The sequence below is a fragment of the Artibeus jamaicensis genome, unplaced genomic scaffold, assembly GCF_021234435.1.
Source record: "Artibeus jamaicensis isolate MK-2021 breed Jamaican fruit bat unplaced genomic scaffold, CSHL_Jam_final contig_402, whole genome shotgun sequence".
Classification (NCBI taxonomy): domain Eukaryota; kingdom Metazoa; phylum Chordata; class Mammalia; order Chiroptera; family Phyllostomidae; genus Artibeus; species Artibeus jamaicensis.
The window spans coordinates 8,580,005-8,599,782 of NW_026521818.1; the positions used below are offsets into that span (position 1 = coordinate 8,580,005).

Below are 19,778 nucleotides of genomic sequence, written 5' to 3' on the forward strand. Positions count from 1 at the left end.
ATAATTCAACGTTTATCATCACCAAGATCGTAACTTAAAACCCAGCTCCTTTAGTGAAGCATTTTCCTTCTCCATTTCAGCACTAGTTTCATATCTTTGAACAGCACCAAGCAATAGTGACTGATGTGACTTGCTGATAAACTGATTACTAACAGGATGACTTTTTATACTACCTCACCTGTACTTATAGCAAGCTCACAGAATGAAGAAAACAAAAGAACATAAGTAAAACCCCAGTCTTTAATGCTTCCCACTTACCTGAAATATAAAAATATAAGTGACCATGTATGGAGCTAAACCATTAAATTTACTTGAGTGTCCTGCTTTTTAATTAAATTTTTACTTATTTAAGTTGAAAAAAATTAGAAAATCATTAGTTGACATCAGAGCAGCTAAAATGGGTCAACAAACAAAAAAAATAATCTAAGTGGCTAAAAATAACTCAGTTATAAAAGTACAAGTATAATTTATAATACCACACATCTCAGAAAAATAAACAAAACCACTAAACATCTTTCCTTCCAGATAATACTGTTTTCTACCCATAAAGAAAGCAACTAATAATTTGAGATTAAAATCAAAAGTAACTGTTATTCAGCCCAGCAACATCTAAATAAATGACCTGCACAACACAAAACTTTTCCATTCACTTTCACATACAGTTAAATTACTTTCCACTCAGTTACATAATAGTCTTCTTAAAACAATCTCCCTTTAGAAAACAACTGTATTAGTTAAGCCTGTTCATTCTTGCTATGAAGTTAAACTTCATTAAGTAGGCCATACAAGTTTAACTGGCACACACTTAAGAATAAAACAAATTAAGTCATTCTTTTTAAAAATTATAGGATCATTTGTTTTCAAAGAATAATCCCAGATATTTAATGATTAAAGCAATTTTCTAGCATCAGTGCTCAAGCTTTCAAAATGATCACTAATTATCCACCCAAAGATTATCAATGCTACATGAACTGTAAACTTATTTTGAAGATTTGCATCCATTTTACAATATAATACAATTTGTAAGGAAGTTTTAAAAAAGATAACCTACATACATACTGTTAATTTTTCTCAAAAGAACTTCTTAGAAATATAGTATAAACACTTAAGAACCACAAGATAGTCCACTGTAGTTCAAAATTCAAAGATTTTCCTGAAACCCACTACAAATACTGGCTCAAGACCATACCCAAAGTGACATTAGCACAAGATTTGATTGTAAGACTCTAACTCTTAAAAAAAGAGCACACTTGGTTATACAATGGCTTTTAACCTTGCGCTAAGTTATGGTACAAATCCCCCCGCTCCCCACCTAAAGTCAGTCATGAGGAGATGTGTACATTCTCTGAGCACTGTTTCAAGTCCTTGGCTCGCCAGCTCTGATGGAGATCACGAAGGCGTTCAGAGGTCCGTGTGCTGACATTCAGGGCAGGATGGACTTTACAAATTCCATGTTCCTCCATCAACGACAGGCCACAAATTCCAAAGTATGCATGCAAAGCATCTGAAAATGAACCATTTTTTAATCACAATAGGCATTCTGATTTGTACATGCTACAAAATACTTTAGCTATATATCTATCAGCCCATCACTACATTAGAAATAAATTTAGAAAAATTCTAAATATACTTTTGACATATTTGCTTTCACAAAGTCTCAAACACTAATTTTTAAATAACCAGGTAATCAAAATCAGATGTTATTTGATTGAAGACAGTAACATTAACAAAGGACAAATATTGTCTGATAACTGATTCAGACAATAACATGAACATTCAGTTCCTAACTGAAGAAGAGATACCCCAACATTCTTTGCGATTAAAGGACAAAAAAGAAGAGTAGCACTAATAAAAAAGACTACTCACTTTAGTGGGTTTTCTCATTTGCTTACTACAGAATATGGAAATGAGTTTAACTTTATTATCATAAAAGGAAAAATTTTTTCTTAAAAACTAAAAGAAACAAACCGCTGAATCTTGGTAAAAGTACCCTTACCCTTATTTCTTAAAGTTCCTAAGCTATATTCTATCCTAATATTGTGTTACATGAAAGGCAGTTAAGCAAAACAATCTATTCTGGAATGCTGTACCATATTTAACTTTCCAATTTAGGATGATATCAGTCATTCCAAAAATATATGACCTAACAACAAAAACAAGCTTACATTCTACTTGGCTATAATAATGTGAGTGCTTATAGAATAACAATTCTTCTACACTGTCCTCACTACTGTCCTTCAGGGGTCAGCAACCCTCTTCCATTCAAGTGACCACTGAAATCACACGGCTGTTGCTTGCCCAAGGGCCTTATGTGTTCTTCCACAGTTATAGGAACACTACAAAATACAGGTTTTGTAGCAGTAAAAAAATATTTTTCTATTTTTTTGATCTGGCCATCATTTATGACCTCAAGAGCTATTAAATATTAAAGTTCAAAACATCTAAGTCAAACTTTTCAAAAGAATTAAAGAAAAAGTTTTCTACTTACACTAGTATCATTTACTTTTCAAAACAGGAAAACCAATAGTTGTGCTTACACAGTGTTATTTGTGAAAAAGTTATTTCACTAATGGAGGCCCTTCTTTGTCTTTTCAAAGAATGCTTGGATTTCTTCTGGCTTATTTTCCTTTTTCAAATCACACATACAAATTTAATTTCCCTGAACTATTATATGCTCCTTGTAGCTATTCTAAAGTTATAAAAGACAAAGCAACATTAAATTTTACTATCTAAAAGTGAAGAAACTTTTGCAGTAGAAAAGAGAAATAAAATACAGTAGAAGAAGAATGCCGTAGAAAGATAATTAAAATACATCCAGAATAACATAAAATAGGGCCTTACACTTTCCAGTTAATGTAAAAATTAACTTACATTTTTCTTAAAAAGATTTTTGTAAAATCCAATGAACCAGCAGTTAACTGCCTCAAACCTCAAATAGTTAAAAAACAAAACAAAACTCCTTATCGGTGAATGGTAATGTATTCAAGCACTTTACATGTTGAATGTTTTTTTTTCCATAAAAACCACTATTTCCTCTATAAAGTATATAAAATCTCTCTGTGTCAAATATGCCGCTAGACTTATTAGGACCAAAAATCAGCTAATTTTAAAGACTTGTTAAAATTATTTTTATAAATAAAGGCTCTAGGAACAGGTCCATCAACATGAGTTCAACTTATATAAAGATTTTCTATGCTCTGTAGTGTACGGCTCTGAAGACATAGTAACATACCCATAGAAAGTATGACAACCAAGTATAACATTTGTGTTATAACATTTCTAACTTTAACATTTGTGACAACACAAATGTTAAAGTTAGAAGCTGAGCTCCCAAGAAAACAGCTTCAGGAATTTTCTTTTAAAAAAAGCTACTGTAAATACTCAAAATGTATTTTAAGTATGCTTGTATAAGAAATGCTTTCCAAGAGACTGTCATTTCCCTATTCCCATTATTTGTTAAAATAGTATCATGCAGTGACTGAGAACAATGGCATGCAGACCAAAATAATTATTTTCTTGAGTCACTTTTCTAACATATCTATGGTCATATGTTGTACATACCAAAAATCTTTATTATTTTACTTTAGAAATTAAAAGCATTGTACATTTTTTCTAAAGAATATTTTGAATGAAAATACAAATTAAGTATGGATGTAAAGAAATATTCTTGCTCATTTCAAGTATAAAAATATGATTTCATGAGCCCCTATTTATATTCTGATTCAAGTACAAATTCTGACCACAGCAGTTCTATGACAGGAGACGACCTGAAGAAATTCTAGACTAATAATAAGACCCACAATTCTACTGTGCTATACAAAATTGATCATTCCTTGACTATAATTCCATGTATTTATAGGTAATAATTTGTCAACTTGCTTATCAAACATATCAGTGTTCTGAATTATTTTAAATTCTCCACTGTTTTTTGAAGCTATAAATAGATTCATTTTGCTGGAGGTAAAAACATAAGGGAGAGGGGGCCAGTAGCCTGAAATGATGCTAGAGGTGAGGGAGGAACCAAATACCAGGAGGGCCTCCTTGTGTGCCACGCCAAAGAACCGACTATGAGCGCTGTGAAAGTGTTTGACTTTTTAAAATAGATCTAATAGAAGAGTTTAGATTAGAGGTTCTTAATCTTTTTTTTTTTTTTCATCAAAGATCCCTTTGAAAGTCTGAAAAAAACTTTGGTCCCCCTCCTCTCATTTAAGCACATATACAGACACACACACAAAGTGTCATTATGAGGGGACTAGACTAGCGGCAGGAAGACACGATAAGACTTCTGCTGAATCCTGGGCTTGAACTTGGGTCCAGTGCCACGACTGTTTTGAGGTCAGGTAGGACATGGAGATACTGAGTTCTGTTGGTAGGCACAGTGTAAATGGCTTATAGATGGCATCTGCAGGGTTACTCAGCAGGCAGTTTTACACTAGAGTATGCAGCCTGTAATCAAACCCTTCCTCTATACTTTCAATACCCCAAGTCCCATAAACTTAACAATTTACCTTTTTAAAAACATTATTTAATGTGACGAAAAACTGTTCTGGATTCACACAGAAAACAAATTACCTGGATGACTATCTGGCCACTTGGCAAATCCCCCTACGAGGCGATCTTGAGTTGATAAGATGTAATTTCTATTTTTCTCAAAGTTAGTGTATTGGAAAATTTTCAGAAGCTGAAATGACATGATATACAAATTTACTGGCATAAACTTTCATATTGACCATGGGCTCAATTTTCTGATATGTATCATTTAAATATGCTTTTTCCTAGCTAAGGCTCTCAGAGTAAGCGCCTGGTGACTTGAGCACATTATCTTTTTTATTATCCAATCAAATCTACTGTCCTGATTTCTTGACCCACTCACTGTTTTTGAACCATGCCCATGTAATCTCTTTGTATCACTTCTAGCTAGGTTCGAGACACAGCTATTCCCCAATATGTTCAACTTCTTCTCCAGTCATTTAAAAAAGTACAATTTTATCTATCCATATTTTAACTCTTATGATAAGCTTCTGAGCAAGTAAGTTGCAAACTCATAGCAGCCAGAACTAAAAATATCTCAAAAAAGAGCAACAAAAATTATTAACCAGATGCTAGAGACAGTTCTGTTTGAGAATAAAACAATGTGTAGTTCTTTAATTATGAAAAATAAAAGGTGACACAGATATAACTTTAGCATAAAAACTGTGCAGCTTACAGATTTGGGACATGTATTATTTGTTCTCTCTTAAATCCCACTGAATAGAAAAAGTGAAGGCTAACTCAAATGTAAAAAGAAGGGGATGGTGAGTGGTAGGCAAGGGAGTTCAAGAAATTTCTCTAAGACACAAAGCATTGAAAGTTTGTTAGTGACTCAGAGGGGCACAGAAGATATTTCAAAACTAAAAAAACAAAACAAAACAAAACAAAAAACCCTAATAAAAAACTTATGTACAAATAAGAAATAAACTTACTCATTTTAATTTAATTAATAGAATATATGGAAAAACTTCTGGTTAAGATGGCAGTGTGGTAAACATGGTTTACCTCTTAAACAACCACATCAAAATTAAAACTAAACTGTAGAACAACCATCATCCAGTACCACCAGAAATTGAGCTATATGGAATTCCTACAAATACAGAATTAAAGGATAAACCACATAGAGACTATTAGGAGGGGCAAAGATGCAGAAGGGGCTGATTCCATACCAATGTGTAGCAGATAAGAATCAGGAGGGATATCTCAGGAGTGATGGAGTCCCAGCCCCATCCAGGTTCCAGTGCCAAGAAAAAAGTCTCCATAAATTCTGGCTATAAAAACCAGTGGGGATTGAGGCTGTGTGACACAGAAACTGCTGAAATCCCAGGCAATTCCTCTTAAATGGGCCTCACATGGACTTATTTACCCCTTCTGAGCTCCAGTGCAGGGTAGCAGATTGAAAGGCATTAGAGACATATGGGGAGGACCTGAATTGTCTGGCATCAGGGTGAGAGCTGGGAGGCAGCTTTCTCCTAGACGAAAATGCTGGCAGAGGCCATTGTTCCTTTTCTGAGCCCTCCCCTCACAGAGCAAGTGGGCACCATATTCGAGATTCTATTAACCCGGCTATTACTGTTGTCCAACCCTGGAGATTTCCTGGGGGTCCTGGTCCCAGCCAACTTTCAGGCCTGTCCAAACAGTTTTCAGTGGCTTTTCCATATAAATGGCTTGTCGTGGCCCATGCCAAGAAACACCTGGCTTCACCTCTAAGATGCCCCAGGCCTGGCACTACTAGCAGCTGGCCTTGGTTCATGGCTTGGCCTCACCTGTGCACCTCCAAGCCCAGCACAAGTAGAAGCCATCTGCAGACTGCTTTGTAGCTTATACTTTGTGACTCTGGATACAAAACAGGCAGTGGCTGACCTTGGATGTGATTCCCAAGAGCAATCAAAGTTCAAATACAAGAAGAGGGTGTACACAGCCCACATGGTGGGCTCATCTTGAGTAATCAGCTTGGGTAATAAGTGAGGCAGTGACACAGGACCCTAAAGGACATCTACTACATTAGGCCACTCTACTGAGCCTGGGAGATGTAGCAGCCCTACTTAATACATAAAAGCAAACACAGAGAGGCTGCCAAAATGAGGAGACAAAGAAACATGGCCCGAATGAAAGAACAGATCAAAACTCCATAAAAAGAACTAAACAAAATGGAGATAAGCAACCTACTAGATACAGAGTTCAAAACACTGATTATAAGGATGCTCAATGGACTTAGTGAGGCCCTCGACAGCATAAAAAGATCCAGTCAGAAACGAAGGGTAGACTAATTGTAATAAAGAACAGTTTACAGGGAATCAACCGTAAGAGTGGATGAAGCCAAGAATCAAATCAGCTATTGGAATATAGGGAGGCAAAAAATAAAAACCAATCAGAACAAGAAGATAAAAGAATTCAAGAAAATGAGGATAGTGTAAGGAGCCTATGGGTCAACTTCAAGCACCACAACTTTCACATCATGGGGGTACTGGAAAGAGAAGAGAGACAGCAAGAAATTGGAAACCTACTTGAAAAAATTATGACAAAATTTCCCTGATTTGGTGAAGGAAGAAGACATACATATCCAGGAAGCACAGAGTTCCAAATAAGATGAACCCAAAGAGGCTCACAGCAAGACAGATCATAATTAAAAGGCCAAAGGTTAAAGACAGAGAATCTTAACAAGCAGCAAGAGAAAAGCAGTTAAGTTACCGACAGGGGAGTTCCCATACGACTGTCAGCTGATTTCTCAAAAGAAACTGCAGACTAGAAGAAACTGGCAAGAAATATTCAATGTGACAGAAAGCAAGAACCTACAACCAAGGCTATTTCTACCCAGTACAGCTATCATTTAGAATTAAAGGACAAATAAAAAGCTTCCCAGACTAAAAAAAAAAAAAAAAAAAGAAAGAAAGAAATAGGAGTTCATCACCACCAAACCAATATTATATGAAATGTTAAAGGGTCTTCTTCAAGAAGAATATTGAAAACATGAACAATAAAATGGCAATAAATATACTGGGTCAGCAGAAGTAACACCCACTTGAGTGTGGCTGGTAGGGTAGTAATATGGGTGCAATAATTTATAGTTTTAATTTAGGCATTTCACCTAAAATGTCGTATGGCGTGCTTGAGTGTGATATTATGTTACAGACTTACATGCATATGATTCTGTAATAAAAGATTTTGTAATAAAAAGGGGCATTATTTGTGCCAGATCCTGTATACCTATCAACAATTGCACCTACAGAACAAAATAAACGAGTGAGCAGAACAGAAACAGAATCACGGACACAGAGCACGTTTTGATGCCAGATGGTATGGGGTTTGGGTGGACGGGTGAAAAAGGTGAAGGGATTTTGAAGTACAAGTTGGTATCTATGGAAGAGTCATGGGGTTGTAAAGTACAGCATAAGGAATACTATAGCCAAGGGACATATATGCTTGGCCAGTGGACATAAACAAAGGTTGAGGGACTGCCTGAGAGTGGAGAAAGGCTGAGTGGAGTGGGGCAAAGGGGAAAAAATGTGGGCAACTGCAGTAGCATAAACAATAAAATATAATTGAAAAAATATATATGGAAAGAATCTTTAGAATCCTGATGTTGGAAATATTTTCCATCAAGTGGCACATGGATTATTACATAAAAAGAAACAATTTTTTAAAAAGATTTTATTTATTTATCTTTAGAGGGGAAGGGGAGAGAGGGAGAGAAACATCAATGTATGGTTGCCTGCCATGAGTCCCCTGCTGGGAACTGGCCTACAACCCAGGCATGTGCCCTGACTGGGAATCGAACCGCAATCGTGTGGTTCGCAGGCCTGTGCTCAATCTACTGAGCTACACCAGCCAGGGCTAAAAGAAACAATTTTAACACTATACTTAGTTCAGCAAAAAACAATATTTACCTAATCATACTAAGTGATTATTAGTTTTTAAATTTTAGAGTCAACCTATAGGCTAAGCATAAAATATTTTATTATTACTGTACAAAACACAATGTTACCGAATTTGACATTACAAAAGTAAAGGCAAACTGACTAAATCATAAGGTGAAAGAGGAGAAAAGGCTCAGAACTAAAAAACTAACAATCTCCCCCCAACCCTGAGAAAACTAGTTGTAACTCCCTGAAAAAAGGGAGGCTAAATTTTCATTTTTCATTTTTTTAAAAGATTTATCTTTAGAGGGGAAGGAGAGAGGGAGAGAAACACCAATGTATGGTTGCCTCTAGTGCATCCCCTGCTGGAAACTGGCCTGCAACCCAGACATGTGCCCTGACTGGGAATCGAACCACGATCCTCTGGTTCGCAGACCTACGCTCAATACACTGAGCTATACCAGCTAGGGTTGTTTCATTTTTCATAGTTGGGAATCAAAGGTAATGTCTAAAGGTGATGAGTTAAGAAATTAACATATTATATAAAGTTATCAATAAGAATTAGTTTTTAAAAAAGGTTTAAAAGTGGTCGCCTTTAGTGTCAAAGATTATCAAGGTCCCATCAGAAGGATCTAAAAGTCAACTTTTCAACAAATGATATTGAAAAAGCTGAATGTCCACATGTAAAATGATGAGGCTGGGCCCTTATTTATACCATATATAAAAATTTACTGAAATAGATTTAAGACCTAAACTCAAGAGCTATACCTATAAAACTGTTAGAAGAAAGCATTGTGGTAAATCTGCTTGACATTGGATTTGGCAATGATTTCATGGATATGACAACCAAGAGTATAAGCAACAAAAGAAAAAATAGGTAAATTAGACTTCATCATACTAAAAAACTTTTGTGCATCAAAGGACATTATCAAGAGAGTAAAAAGATAACCAAGAAATGGGAGAAAGTATCTGCAAATCATTTATCTTGATAAAGAATCAATATCCAGAATACATAAATAATGTGTAAAACCCAGCAATAAGAAAACCACCTGATTAAAAAATATGCAAGTGTTCATGAAATTGTAGAGAAACTTGAACCCACGTACACTGCTAGTGAGAATGTAAAATGATGTAGCTGCTGTGGAAAAAGTTTGGTGGTTCCTCAAAAAGTTAAACATGAATTGACTGTATGATCCAGAAATTCCATTTCTAGGTAAACATCCAGAAGAAATGAAAGCAAGGACTTGAATAGAAATTTGTACCTAAATGTTCAAAGCCACCTTTTCTTTGTTTAAATTTACTTTTTGATTACAGTTGACACATAATATTAGTTCCAGATGTACAACACAGTGACTAGACATTTATATACTTTATAAAATGATCATACTTGTCAAGTACCCACCTAAGGCCATATATAAATATTACAGTATTACTGACTATATAGCCACCTTATCTACAATACCCAAAAGGTGAAAATGATTCAAATGTCTATCAATAGATAAATACATAAACAAAATATATTACTCAGCCATAAAAAAGAATGATTATTTTGATATGTGATACAACATGGACAGACTCTCAGAACATTTATGCTAAGTGAAATAAACTAGACACAGAACACATATTATATAATCCCATTTGTATGACACACCTAGAATAGGCAAATTCAGAGAGACAGAAAGTAGGACAGAAGTTACCAGGGGTTGGAAGGAGGAAAGAATGGAGAGTTACTATTTAATGAGTACAGTGCTTATACTGAGGATGATGCAAAATTTCTGGGTGTAGACAGAAGTAATGGTTACAAAACATTGCAAATGTAATTAATGCCAATGAATTGTACACTTAGAAGTAGTTAAGTAATCTTAACTACTGGGTAGCATAATTTTGGATGTAGGTCCTTGCTTTTGATGATTTGGAATACTTCTTTCCAGCCCTTTCTTGCCTCCAAGGTTTCTTTTGAGAAATCAGCTGACAGTCTTATGGGCACTCCTTTGAGGATAACTGTCTCCTTTTCTCTTGCTACTTTTCAGATTTTCTCTTTCTCTTTAATCTTCGGTAGTGTAATTATGATGTGCCTTGGTGTGTTCCTCCTTGGTTCCAACTTCTTTGGGACTCTCTGAGCTTCCTGGACTTCCTGGAATTCTATTTCCTTTTGCCAGATTGGGGCAGTTCTCCATTATTTGTTTAAATAAGCTTCAATTTGTTGCTCTTCCTTTCTCCTTCTGGGACCCCTATGATTCAGATGCTGGAATGTTTAAAGATGTCCTGGAGGTTCCTAAGCCTCTTCTCATTTTTTTGAATTATTGTTTCTTCATTGTTTTCTGACTGGATGTTTCTTTCTTCCTTCTGGTCCACACTATTGAGTCCTGGTTTCCTTCCTGTCACTGTTGTTTCCCTATACATTTTCCTTTATTTTACTTAGCAGTGCCTTCATTTTTTCTGCTAATTTGTGACCATATGCAACCAATTCTGTGAGCATCCTGAGTACCGGTGTTTTTTAGTATATGTGCTACCGAAGCGGGCATGATTACCAGTTTTGAACTGTGCACATGATAGGTTGGCTACCTCTTCATTGCTTAGTTGTGCTTTTTCTGGAGCTTTGATCTGTCCTTTCATTTGGTCCAATTTTTTTTTTTTTTTTTTTTTGTCTCAGTGCACCTGTTATATAGTAAGAAGTGGAGCCTTAGGTATTCACCAGGGCAGGGCAACACACATCACTGCACTGTGGCTGTTTCTGGGGGAGGGATCCAAGAGGGAACAATGCCACTTGTTCCACTCTCTGCAGGATTTCAGTCACTTCCCCCACTGCCCACAATCAAATTGGGCCCCTCTGGTGCCGATTCCTGGGTTGGCTTGTGTACATTCTAGGACCCTGTGGGTCTCTCCAACAAACTCTCCTGTGAGTCTGAGAGTTTCTCCTGCTGCTGCAGCCCCCACAGGTTTTTACACTCGGAGGTTTTGAGGCTTTATTTCCCTACACTGGAATTCTGGGTTGCGTGGTCTGTCTCACTCGCCAATTGTCCCTCCTGGTTTATCTGCACACAAATGTGGGACCACCTCGTCCTCAGTCCACCCCTTTGCTGGGTCCTCTAGCTGCAGCCTTGCCGCAAGTCCTCTCCGCCCCACTGCCCATCTCCGCCCCTCCTACTGGTCTGGATGAATGTTTCTTCTTTAACTCCTTGGATGTCGAATTTCCCTACAGTTTGATTTTCTGTCAGTTCTGGTTGTTTTTTGCTTTTAAATTTGTTATTGTACTTCTGGTTGTGCAAGGAGGCACAGTGTGTTTACCTACACGCCCATCTTGGCCAGAAGTCAGAAGCTCATGGCTAATTTTTTAAATGTGACAATAATACTGCATTTCTTTAAAAAAAAACACAAAAAACAAACAAACGTATTTTTCTTCAGCAAGTATACTGAAACATTTCCAAATTATATAAAAGCAGTATCTGGGATTTGCCTTAAAATATAATAAATGGAGGGGAGAGCAGTGGATACGAGTGTGGATGAAGGAAGGCTGGCTCTAGGATGTACAGGGATTCATTATATACTATTCCTTCTACTTCTCGATATACTGACATTTTCCATAATTAAAAAAAAAATTAAAAATACTGCGGGAGAGAGGGAGGCTCTTGCCTTCATTTAAAATCATTCTGTTTTCCAAACTTATTTCAACATGTGTATGAATTATGTCTAAGAGAAAAAATTAGGAAACTATAGAAGATGAACATAGACTTTTGTTAGAATTCAGAATAGGTTCCAGGATGCAGAACTAGGTGATGCTTTCTAAGGTTGAAGGCAATTTTTAGAAAAAGAAAACATGTAGGTATTCAGTAGCTAAATAACCTTTTGGAATTATGTAAATCAGAATGTAGTAGAGATGGGGGAAAATGCATAAACATATCAACCAATACATTTCAGAAGGTTTACACAAATAAATTAATAAAAAATAGAAAACCTTAAATGATTAAAAAAACAGACCCATAATTTATCTTTTAAGATGAATATCTTCCTATAAAATCTTTACTGCTATGTTCAGACAGATCCTTGCTCTAAATGAACTACTGATCAGTTTTAGTAACAAGTTTTTTATGATCTTACACCTACTTTCTTAACTAGGTTTTGGGCCACCTGAATTTTATAAAAATGGACATTTTCAAGTAGTACAACAGATAACTGTACTGTAACAACAGATTCTATCAAAAAATCATATAGATACTAGCTTTGCCAGAGCAACAAGAAAAGCAGTAGCTTAAACTTAACAATTATTTGATGAACAGTACCAATACCAAACCCATTAAACACAGTTGATATTAACAAAGAATATAGGTTTCTAATTTTTATTATTTCTCTTACCTTTAGAGTTGCTCCCACCCAAAAAGAGTAACAGGTATCTACAGGCTTATTTGGTCTTCCATGATAACCATTTTGTTGCCTCATTATACACCATCTCTTTATCCTGTTCAATTCCTTTTCTGAAAAAACTTCTTCTAGTTTCCCCATGAGACACAGTGATGCAATGCCACAAAAAGTGGATCCTCCTATTAATCAAAACCATACATTATACTTCGAAACAGACACCTAGCAAAATGATATAAAATGGTTAGAGGAAAAAAGTGGTTAAATAACTCTAAAAAATACAAAAAAATAATTTAAATTTAAAAGACAATAATTTTAAATAGTCACTAGCACTAAAGTTTTTAATATTAATTTGATGAAAAAGAAAATAACTGAAAATAATTTAAAATAGTAAGAAACACTTTACTTACAAAAATAAGTAAGGCTTGGGGAGACTAAGAACTTGTTCAAAATTAAACAGTTAATGGCAGAGTGGGAACTAAAATGCAGGACAAACTATTATTCCCTGTATAGGACTCCGCCACCTGAGTCTGATTTTAATCCCCTTAAAGATAGTATATTTGTTATGAATTGAGCTTTCATCTGTCTGAAGCTACAGGCTAATTTTCACATATAACACACACAAGCCAGAAGCTAGTATACAGATGTGATGCTTAGTCAGCTTAAGAAATTTAAGGAAAAAAAGTTTGAGTGAGGGAGGAGGAAGAGAGTATGTGTGGGTAGGAGAAAAGAAAACTGTAGCTGGAAGTAGATGGAAAGTGAGTATCCATACTCACTACCGTAGAATGAATAAGGCCCCTCTGATGATATCCAGATCCTCATCCCTGGAACATGTGCATGTTACTATATATGACAAAAAGAACTTTGCAAATGTGATTAAGTTTAGGATCTTGAGAAGGGGAGTTCATCCTGGATCACCTGGGTAGGCCCTAAATATAACCACAAGGGTCCTTATAAAAGGAGGGCAGAAGAGATTAAACTACATAAAGAAGGGGCAACATGACTATGGAAGTAGGGACTAGAGTGATTTGGCAACCAGTCAAGGAATGGTGGCAGCCACCAGAAGCTGGATGAGGCAAATGAACAGATTCTCCCCTGCAGCCTCCAGAAGTAACCAGCCCTGTTGAGGTTTAGACTTCTGCCCTCCAGAACTGTAAGAGAATAAATTCCTGTTCTTTTATACCCCGAAGTTTGTAGTAAAAATGTTACAGTAGCAATAAAAACCAAAATGCCCACAAAGCTAATTACTTTCCTAGGAAATAAAAAGTTAGTACTTTTCCATAAAGAAAGGAAACAACACTTTCCATTGGCACTATGTTTTGTCATTTCCAAACAATTTAAAAATACTTATATTTTTTATTTACTACCATTTCACTTAGTGATTTTTATTTATTTCAGCTATTTAAGTAGATGACAGTTCCTAATATTCCTCATCCTGTAACTTTCCTTCTGCTGTTACAAATCTTGGATGTGTTCTCTGTAAAAGGAAAAGTGAGCATTCACTATAGAGAACTTAAGGCAGCTATCAAATCAAATGGATTACTGTCAGTAAGAACTATTAAATCTTTAGAATTTTTCCCAATTAGTTGGGAGATTTATGCTAGTCATGAGTAAATTAAAACAGAAAATTAAAAAAAAATTATTATAACCTTCTAGAATAACTTCTATTAAGCAACCACAACTTATCTCCTCTTCACTAACCCACTAGTTTCAACTTTTCTTTCATGAAAACTTAGACATAACTTCTGGTATTATATGATCATTAAATATAAAGCATCTCATAGTATGTCATCTTTAAAACTAACTACCAAAAAGTAAAATGAAACACTAAATTGTTACTATCCAAATTACTTGTTAGGATTCTTTAAAGCAAACTCACACAATTCAAAGTAAAAATATTTTTTACTTTGCCTAAATCACCCAATTTTGAAAATATTAACTCCTGAAATTTGAGCTCTGAGTAGTCATAAAAAGTAATTACAAAGTCTATACTTAAGCTAAACTACATTTACTAAAATTCATCCCTAAGAGGCTCTTGTTTCACATAAAATTCTACAAAACTAGTTTCAAAAGCCTACATTAAAAGCAGTATGTTAGGCATAAAAACAACAAGGAAGCACAGTTAACATCTCAATAGTAAGTAAATTAAGGAATATGATACAACAGCGGGTACAAGAACTCAAATAGAACATCTTCTTGGGAGCCAAATAAGATTAGATCAACAATTCCTACAAGCTTTTAAAAATTTCAAGAGTATTACACCATTATATTAAAGTACAAAAATTGTTTCTCACAGTAATGATTTGAATTCATCAAGAAAAGGTTAAATTGTGTTCAGTATACCTTGGCTGAAGAAGGTAGGAAAATAGTCTTCCTCTATTCTACATTTGTGGGACATACCCAATCAACTGAGCCACATTAAAGACCTGTACTCAAAAAACTACTGGACACTGAAGAAAGAAATTGAGGAAGATACAAATAAGTGGAAGCATATACCATGTTTGTGAATCATTAAAATATTCATACTACCCAAAGCAATCTATAGATTCAACACAATTCTTATTAAGATGCTAGTCATAATTCACAGATTTAGAATATTCCAAAAGTTTATACAAAACCAAAAGAGACCCAAAATAGCCTTGGCAATCATGAGAAAGAAGAACAAAATTGGAGGGATCACAATACCTGGTATAAAACTATACTCCAAAGCATTGTAATCAAAACAGTCTGATACTGGCATAAGAACAGACACACAGATCAATGGAACAGAACAGAGCCCAAAAATAAACCTATGTCTTCATGGTCAAATAACATTTGACAAAGGAGGCAAGAGCATACAATAGAGTAAAGAGAGTCTCTTCAATAAATGGTGTTGGGAGAAGTGGACTGTTACTTGAAAAAAATGAAACTAGATCACCAACTTCCATCATACACCAGAATAAAAATGGATATGAAATTTAAATATAAATGGTGATACCATAAAAATCCTAGAGGAAAACATAGGCAGTAAAATTTCAGATATCTCACACAGCAATATTTTTGCCAATATATCTCCCAAGGCAAGGGAAATAAAGAAAAAAATAAACAAATGGGACAACATCAAACTAAGAGCCTTCTGCACAGCTAAAGAAACCATCATCAAAATGAAAAGGGAACTGACTGTATGGGAGAACATATATGCCAGTGATACATAAGACAAGGGCTTAATCTCCAAAATATATGTATAAAGAATCTGTACAACTCAACACCAGGAAGACAAATAATCCACTTAAAAAACGGGCAAAGGACTTCAATAGACATTTCTCCAAGGAGGAGTGTCTATTTATGTGTGTGGGACATTTTTTTAATGGGACATACAGATGTCCCGCACACATGAAAAAATGCTCAACATCATTAGCAATCACAGACACGCAAATTAAAACCACAATAAGATATCACCTTATACCACTGGCACCATTAATGATGCCAAAAAGGCTATCATTAATAAATCAACAAACGAGTGCTGGTGAGAATGTGAAGGAAAGGGAACCCCAGTGCACTGCTGATGAGAATGCAGCCACTGTGGAAAACAGTATGGCATTTCTTCAAAAAAACTAAAAATGGAACTGTCTTTTGACCCAGTGATTCCACTTCTGGGAATACACCTGAAGACTCCTGAACCGCCAATTCAAAAGAATTTATGCACCCCTATGATCACAGCAGTGCTATTTACAATAGCCAAGACCTGGAAACAGCCTAAGTGCCCATCAGTGGATGAGTAGAGAGAAAAACTGTGGTACTTCTATGCAATGAAATACTACACAGCAGAAAGAAAGAAGGAATTTCTACATTTACAACTCCATGGGTGAAACTGGAGACTATTATGCTAAGTGAAAAAAGCCAGTTGGTGAAAGACAAATACCATATGACCTCATTTATAAGAGGAATCTAATAAACAAAATAAACTAATGAGCAAAGTAGAACCAGACACACAGAAACATGAAACAAACTGATGGCTGTAAGTGGGGAGGGTGAGGTGGGGACTGATTAAAAAAAGGGGAAGTGATTAGTTAAAGAACGTATATGAAGAACCACGGACATGGACAATGATGAGGGGACTGACTATGGAAAACGGGGGTGGGCTGGATGGAGGGGAGAAATGGGGTACAAAGTGGGACAACTATAATAGCATAAACAATAAAAACAGAGAGAGAATGGAAAAAAATAGCCTCCCTCCTCAGACGCATTAAAAGTAAAAATACTAAGGCACATACAAATAAGATTTCCTTCTGAAATTACTAAAAGTTTGCCACTTAAAGTGATATTCTTTGGTTATATGGATAATTAATGTATGTACAATATCTCAGTCATAAAACATCAAGGAAGGGACGATAGAGGTTCTCTTTAAACAATCTTTTCCAGTTCCTCCAGGTGTCGGCTAAAGGTGTTCCTGACTCTGCTTCTTTGTGCTGATTTACTTATATTTTAAAAATGTAGCACAGTTAAAAGTTAATTATTGCTTCCATTGGGTAGTACAGCTCAATTTTAAGCATTCTCTAAGTAGTATTTATTTGTATACACCAAATAATCGAGGTGCTCTGAAACGTATAACTCGAAATGGTCAACACATAATGTAGAAAGAGAAATAATTACGTACATAAATAAGCACACCGTTTTATACTTCACATGAAAAGGGTCAAGTGAGGTAAATTCAAAGAAGTTGAATACTTCGATGAAATCAGGCCAAAGAGTTTACTATTATTTCTCTTCTGGATTAAAGAGTAGAGATATTTTAAAAGAATAATGGAATCTAATTAATTTATCTGAACTTTTACTTTTTTATTATGCATTCTGAGAGAACAAATAGTTTTAATCCTAGAAAAGCAGGGAAATCCAATTCTTGCAAAGCACACAAATTATACCATCATAAGAGAATCACTAGGATAAATGGACTCATCACATGACCAGGGTCTAGAAGGGTATAACATGCCTGTTTAGTTTTCATGACAAATAGGCTCCAGGCTAGGCAGCAGCTGGAGAAGAACGCGTGAATTAAAAAACAAACAAACAAACAACAAAAAATGTGTTAAATAACATTTAGACAGCAGAATTAGGAAGAGAAGCACAATAAGAAACTTGATTATTACCGAACTGTAGCAGAGGCACACATCACAAATTCAGCCTTCTCAGGTTTGAGATACAGAGTAGAACACAGGATAACCAATTCATTAAATACTCACTGAACATTATGACATACAAGGGCATACGGAGTAAGACATGAAAAAGACAAGATCAGTTTTAGCAGAGAAAATCAAGTAAACCGAGATAAATGTCAGGAAAATGGTATGAACCAAGGATTATATAAGGAAATGGAGAAAAAGGAGGAACTGCTTAGGGCTGGGGCAGGGAAATGACACTAGATGATAAAATTTTCAGAGAATGTGACACTGGAACCAAGCATAGAAAGACAGGAAAAACTGTAAAGATTAAGAAAAGGGAAACAAGGAAAAGCAGGTGGAGGGGAAGCATTTCAGACAAAAAAAATAAATAAATAAAGAGTACTAGCAAAATCCAGAGGTGAAGAGACATGTAGGAACACTTGGAGAACACATTACCCACTCTCCAGCCTATAATAATTTCAGGTCTCTGAGTAAATGACAATAATTATTGCAGAGGTTTTGCACTATATAACTTGTCTAAGCTAGAACTTCCTGTATGGCCTGAAGCCAGAGAAATCTGTATAAGATTTGTAAGGTGGAAGTGAAGCAGCAGCCACTGCCCAGGTTGTTTCTAGGGGTGGTAAGAGACAAAGGCAGAGGTGCTGGCTGATTCTTGCTTGACCTTATGCTCCCATATACTTGAATTACAAATTTTTCTTACTTTCTGCCCCTGTGACACCGGGTTCATAAATGGATGCAGGAGCAACAGCCCTCCACAGACCCCACCATTCTGGCAGCTGGATGGACCTGGCTTTCCAGATTTCCCCGCAAAGCCTCACGTGCCCACCTGCATCAGTGCTTCAGAAGGGCTTGCCAGTGGCTTTTTCCCAATCCAACAACTACTTGTTTCAGACCCTTACTCCTCCTCCATCTTCATCTGCAACTATGTAAAATCTTATTCCTGTAATAATTCCTTGTTCTTTAATATTCATAGTGACTTTGCTTTTCTGATTGAATCTAATACAAAGATGACTACCCTAAGAGGCCTGGAATGAGGATTAAATGAGAGTACATGGTACAGCAGCAGCTAAATAAGAAAAATTATTTTCTCTTCAGTCTGTGGATCAAACATTATAAACTGGTTTCTTACAGGGGACAAATGGTATGACTGGCAAATCACATACACACACAAAGTAACAGAACAAGAGATAAAACATCCAAAATTCTGGATTTCTGGCTTCTCTGAAGGATCAGTAGATCTAGTAGTAGTAGTTCCACCTTCCTGAATAACAAGAACAGGCTTAGGAGGAAGAAAAGAGGAGAACAATGGTTTAAATATGTGCAGCTTAGAGGCTGAAGTGACCAGAGGAGCTATGCCTAGCAGGCAGGCAGGCAGGCAGGAAGGGCGCTGTGCAGCTCAGCAGCAGTATCACATGTCTGGAAACACAGTTTGGGTGACATCAACACAGGGGTAATTGATAAAGAACCACCTGCTGGTTCGTTCAACTGTGTGCCACACGTGTTATCAGTGTGGGGGACACAGCAGTGGATAGAACAGGCCCAAATCTCTGTTCTGATGAGGCTTATGTCAGGTGAGGAGACAGTGAACAAATAGCTAAAATATAAGTGACACAGAGAAAAATAAAGCCAGAAAGGGGGATAAGGGACAGGGTGTGTACGTACATGTGGTTGGTTTGTGATTCTAAATAGGGAGTGTGTATGTGGGTGGTTTGCAATTTTAATAGGAGGCTTATCCAAAAATATCATATGAACCCAGATCTAAAGGGATGTGAAATAAAGCCAGATGTATGCTGGGATTGGGGAGGGGGGATTCTCTACAAAGAAGAGCAAGTACCAGAGCCATGAGATTTAGAAAGATCGAACTACCCAAAGAAAA

General features: G+C 36.1%; 1 protein-coding gene across 3 annotated transcripts in view; it reads right to left on the reverse strand.

The window, feature by feature from the left end:
- Nucleotides 1-222: 222 nt before the first annotated feature.
- PGGT1B (protein geranylgeranyltransferase type I subunit beta) overlaps nt 223-19,778 on the reverse strand; it is a 57,347-nt gene continuing 37,791 nt past the window's right edge. For all 3 annotated transcript variants that reach the window (XM_037167052.2, XM_037167053.2, XM_037167054.2), the window contains 3 exons: nt 12,741-12,925; nt 4,573-4,681; nt 223-1,504 (listed from right to left, as the gene is read on the reverse strand). In XM_037167052.2, coding sequence (XP_037022947.2) covers nt 1,323-1,504; nt 4,573-4,681; nt 12,741-12,925 — 476 coding nt within the window. In that variant the 3' untranslated portion in view covers nt 223-1,322. The remainder of the gene's footprint in view (nt 1,505-4,572; nt 4,682-12,740; nt 12,926-19,778) is intronic.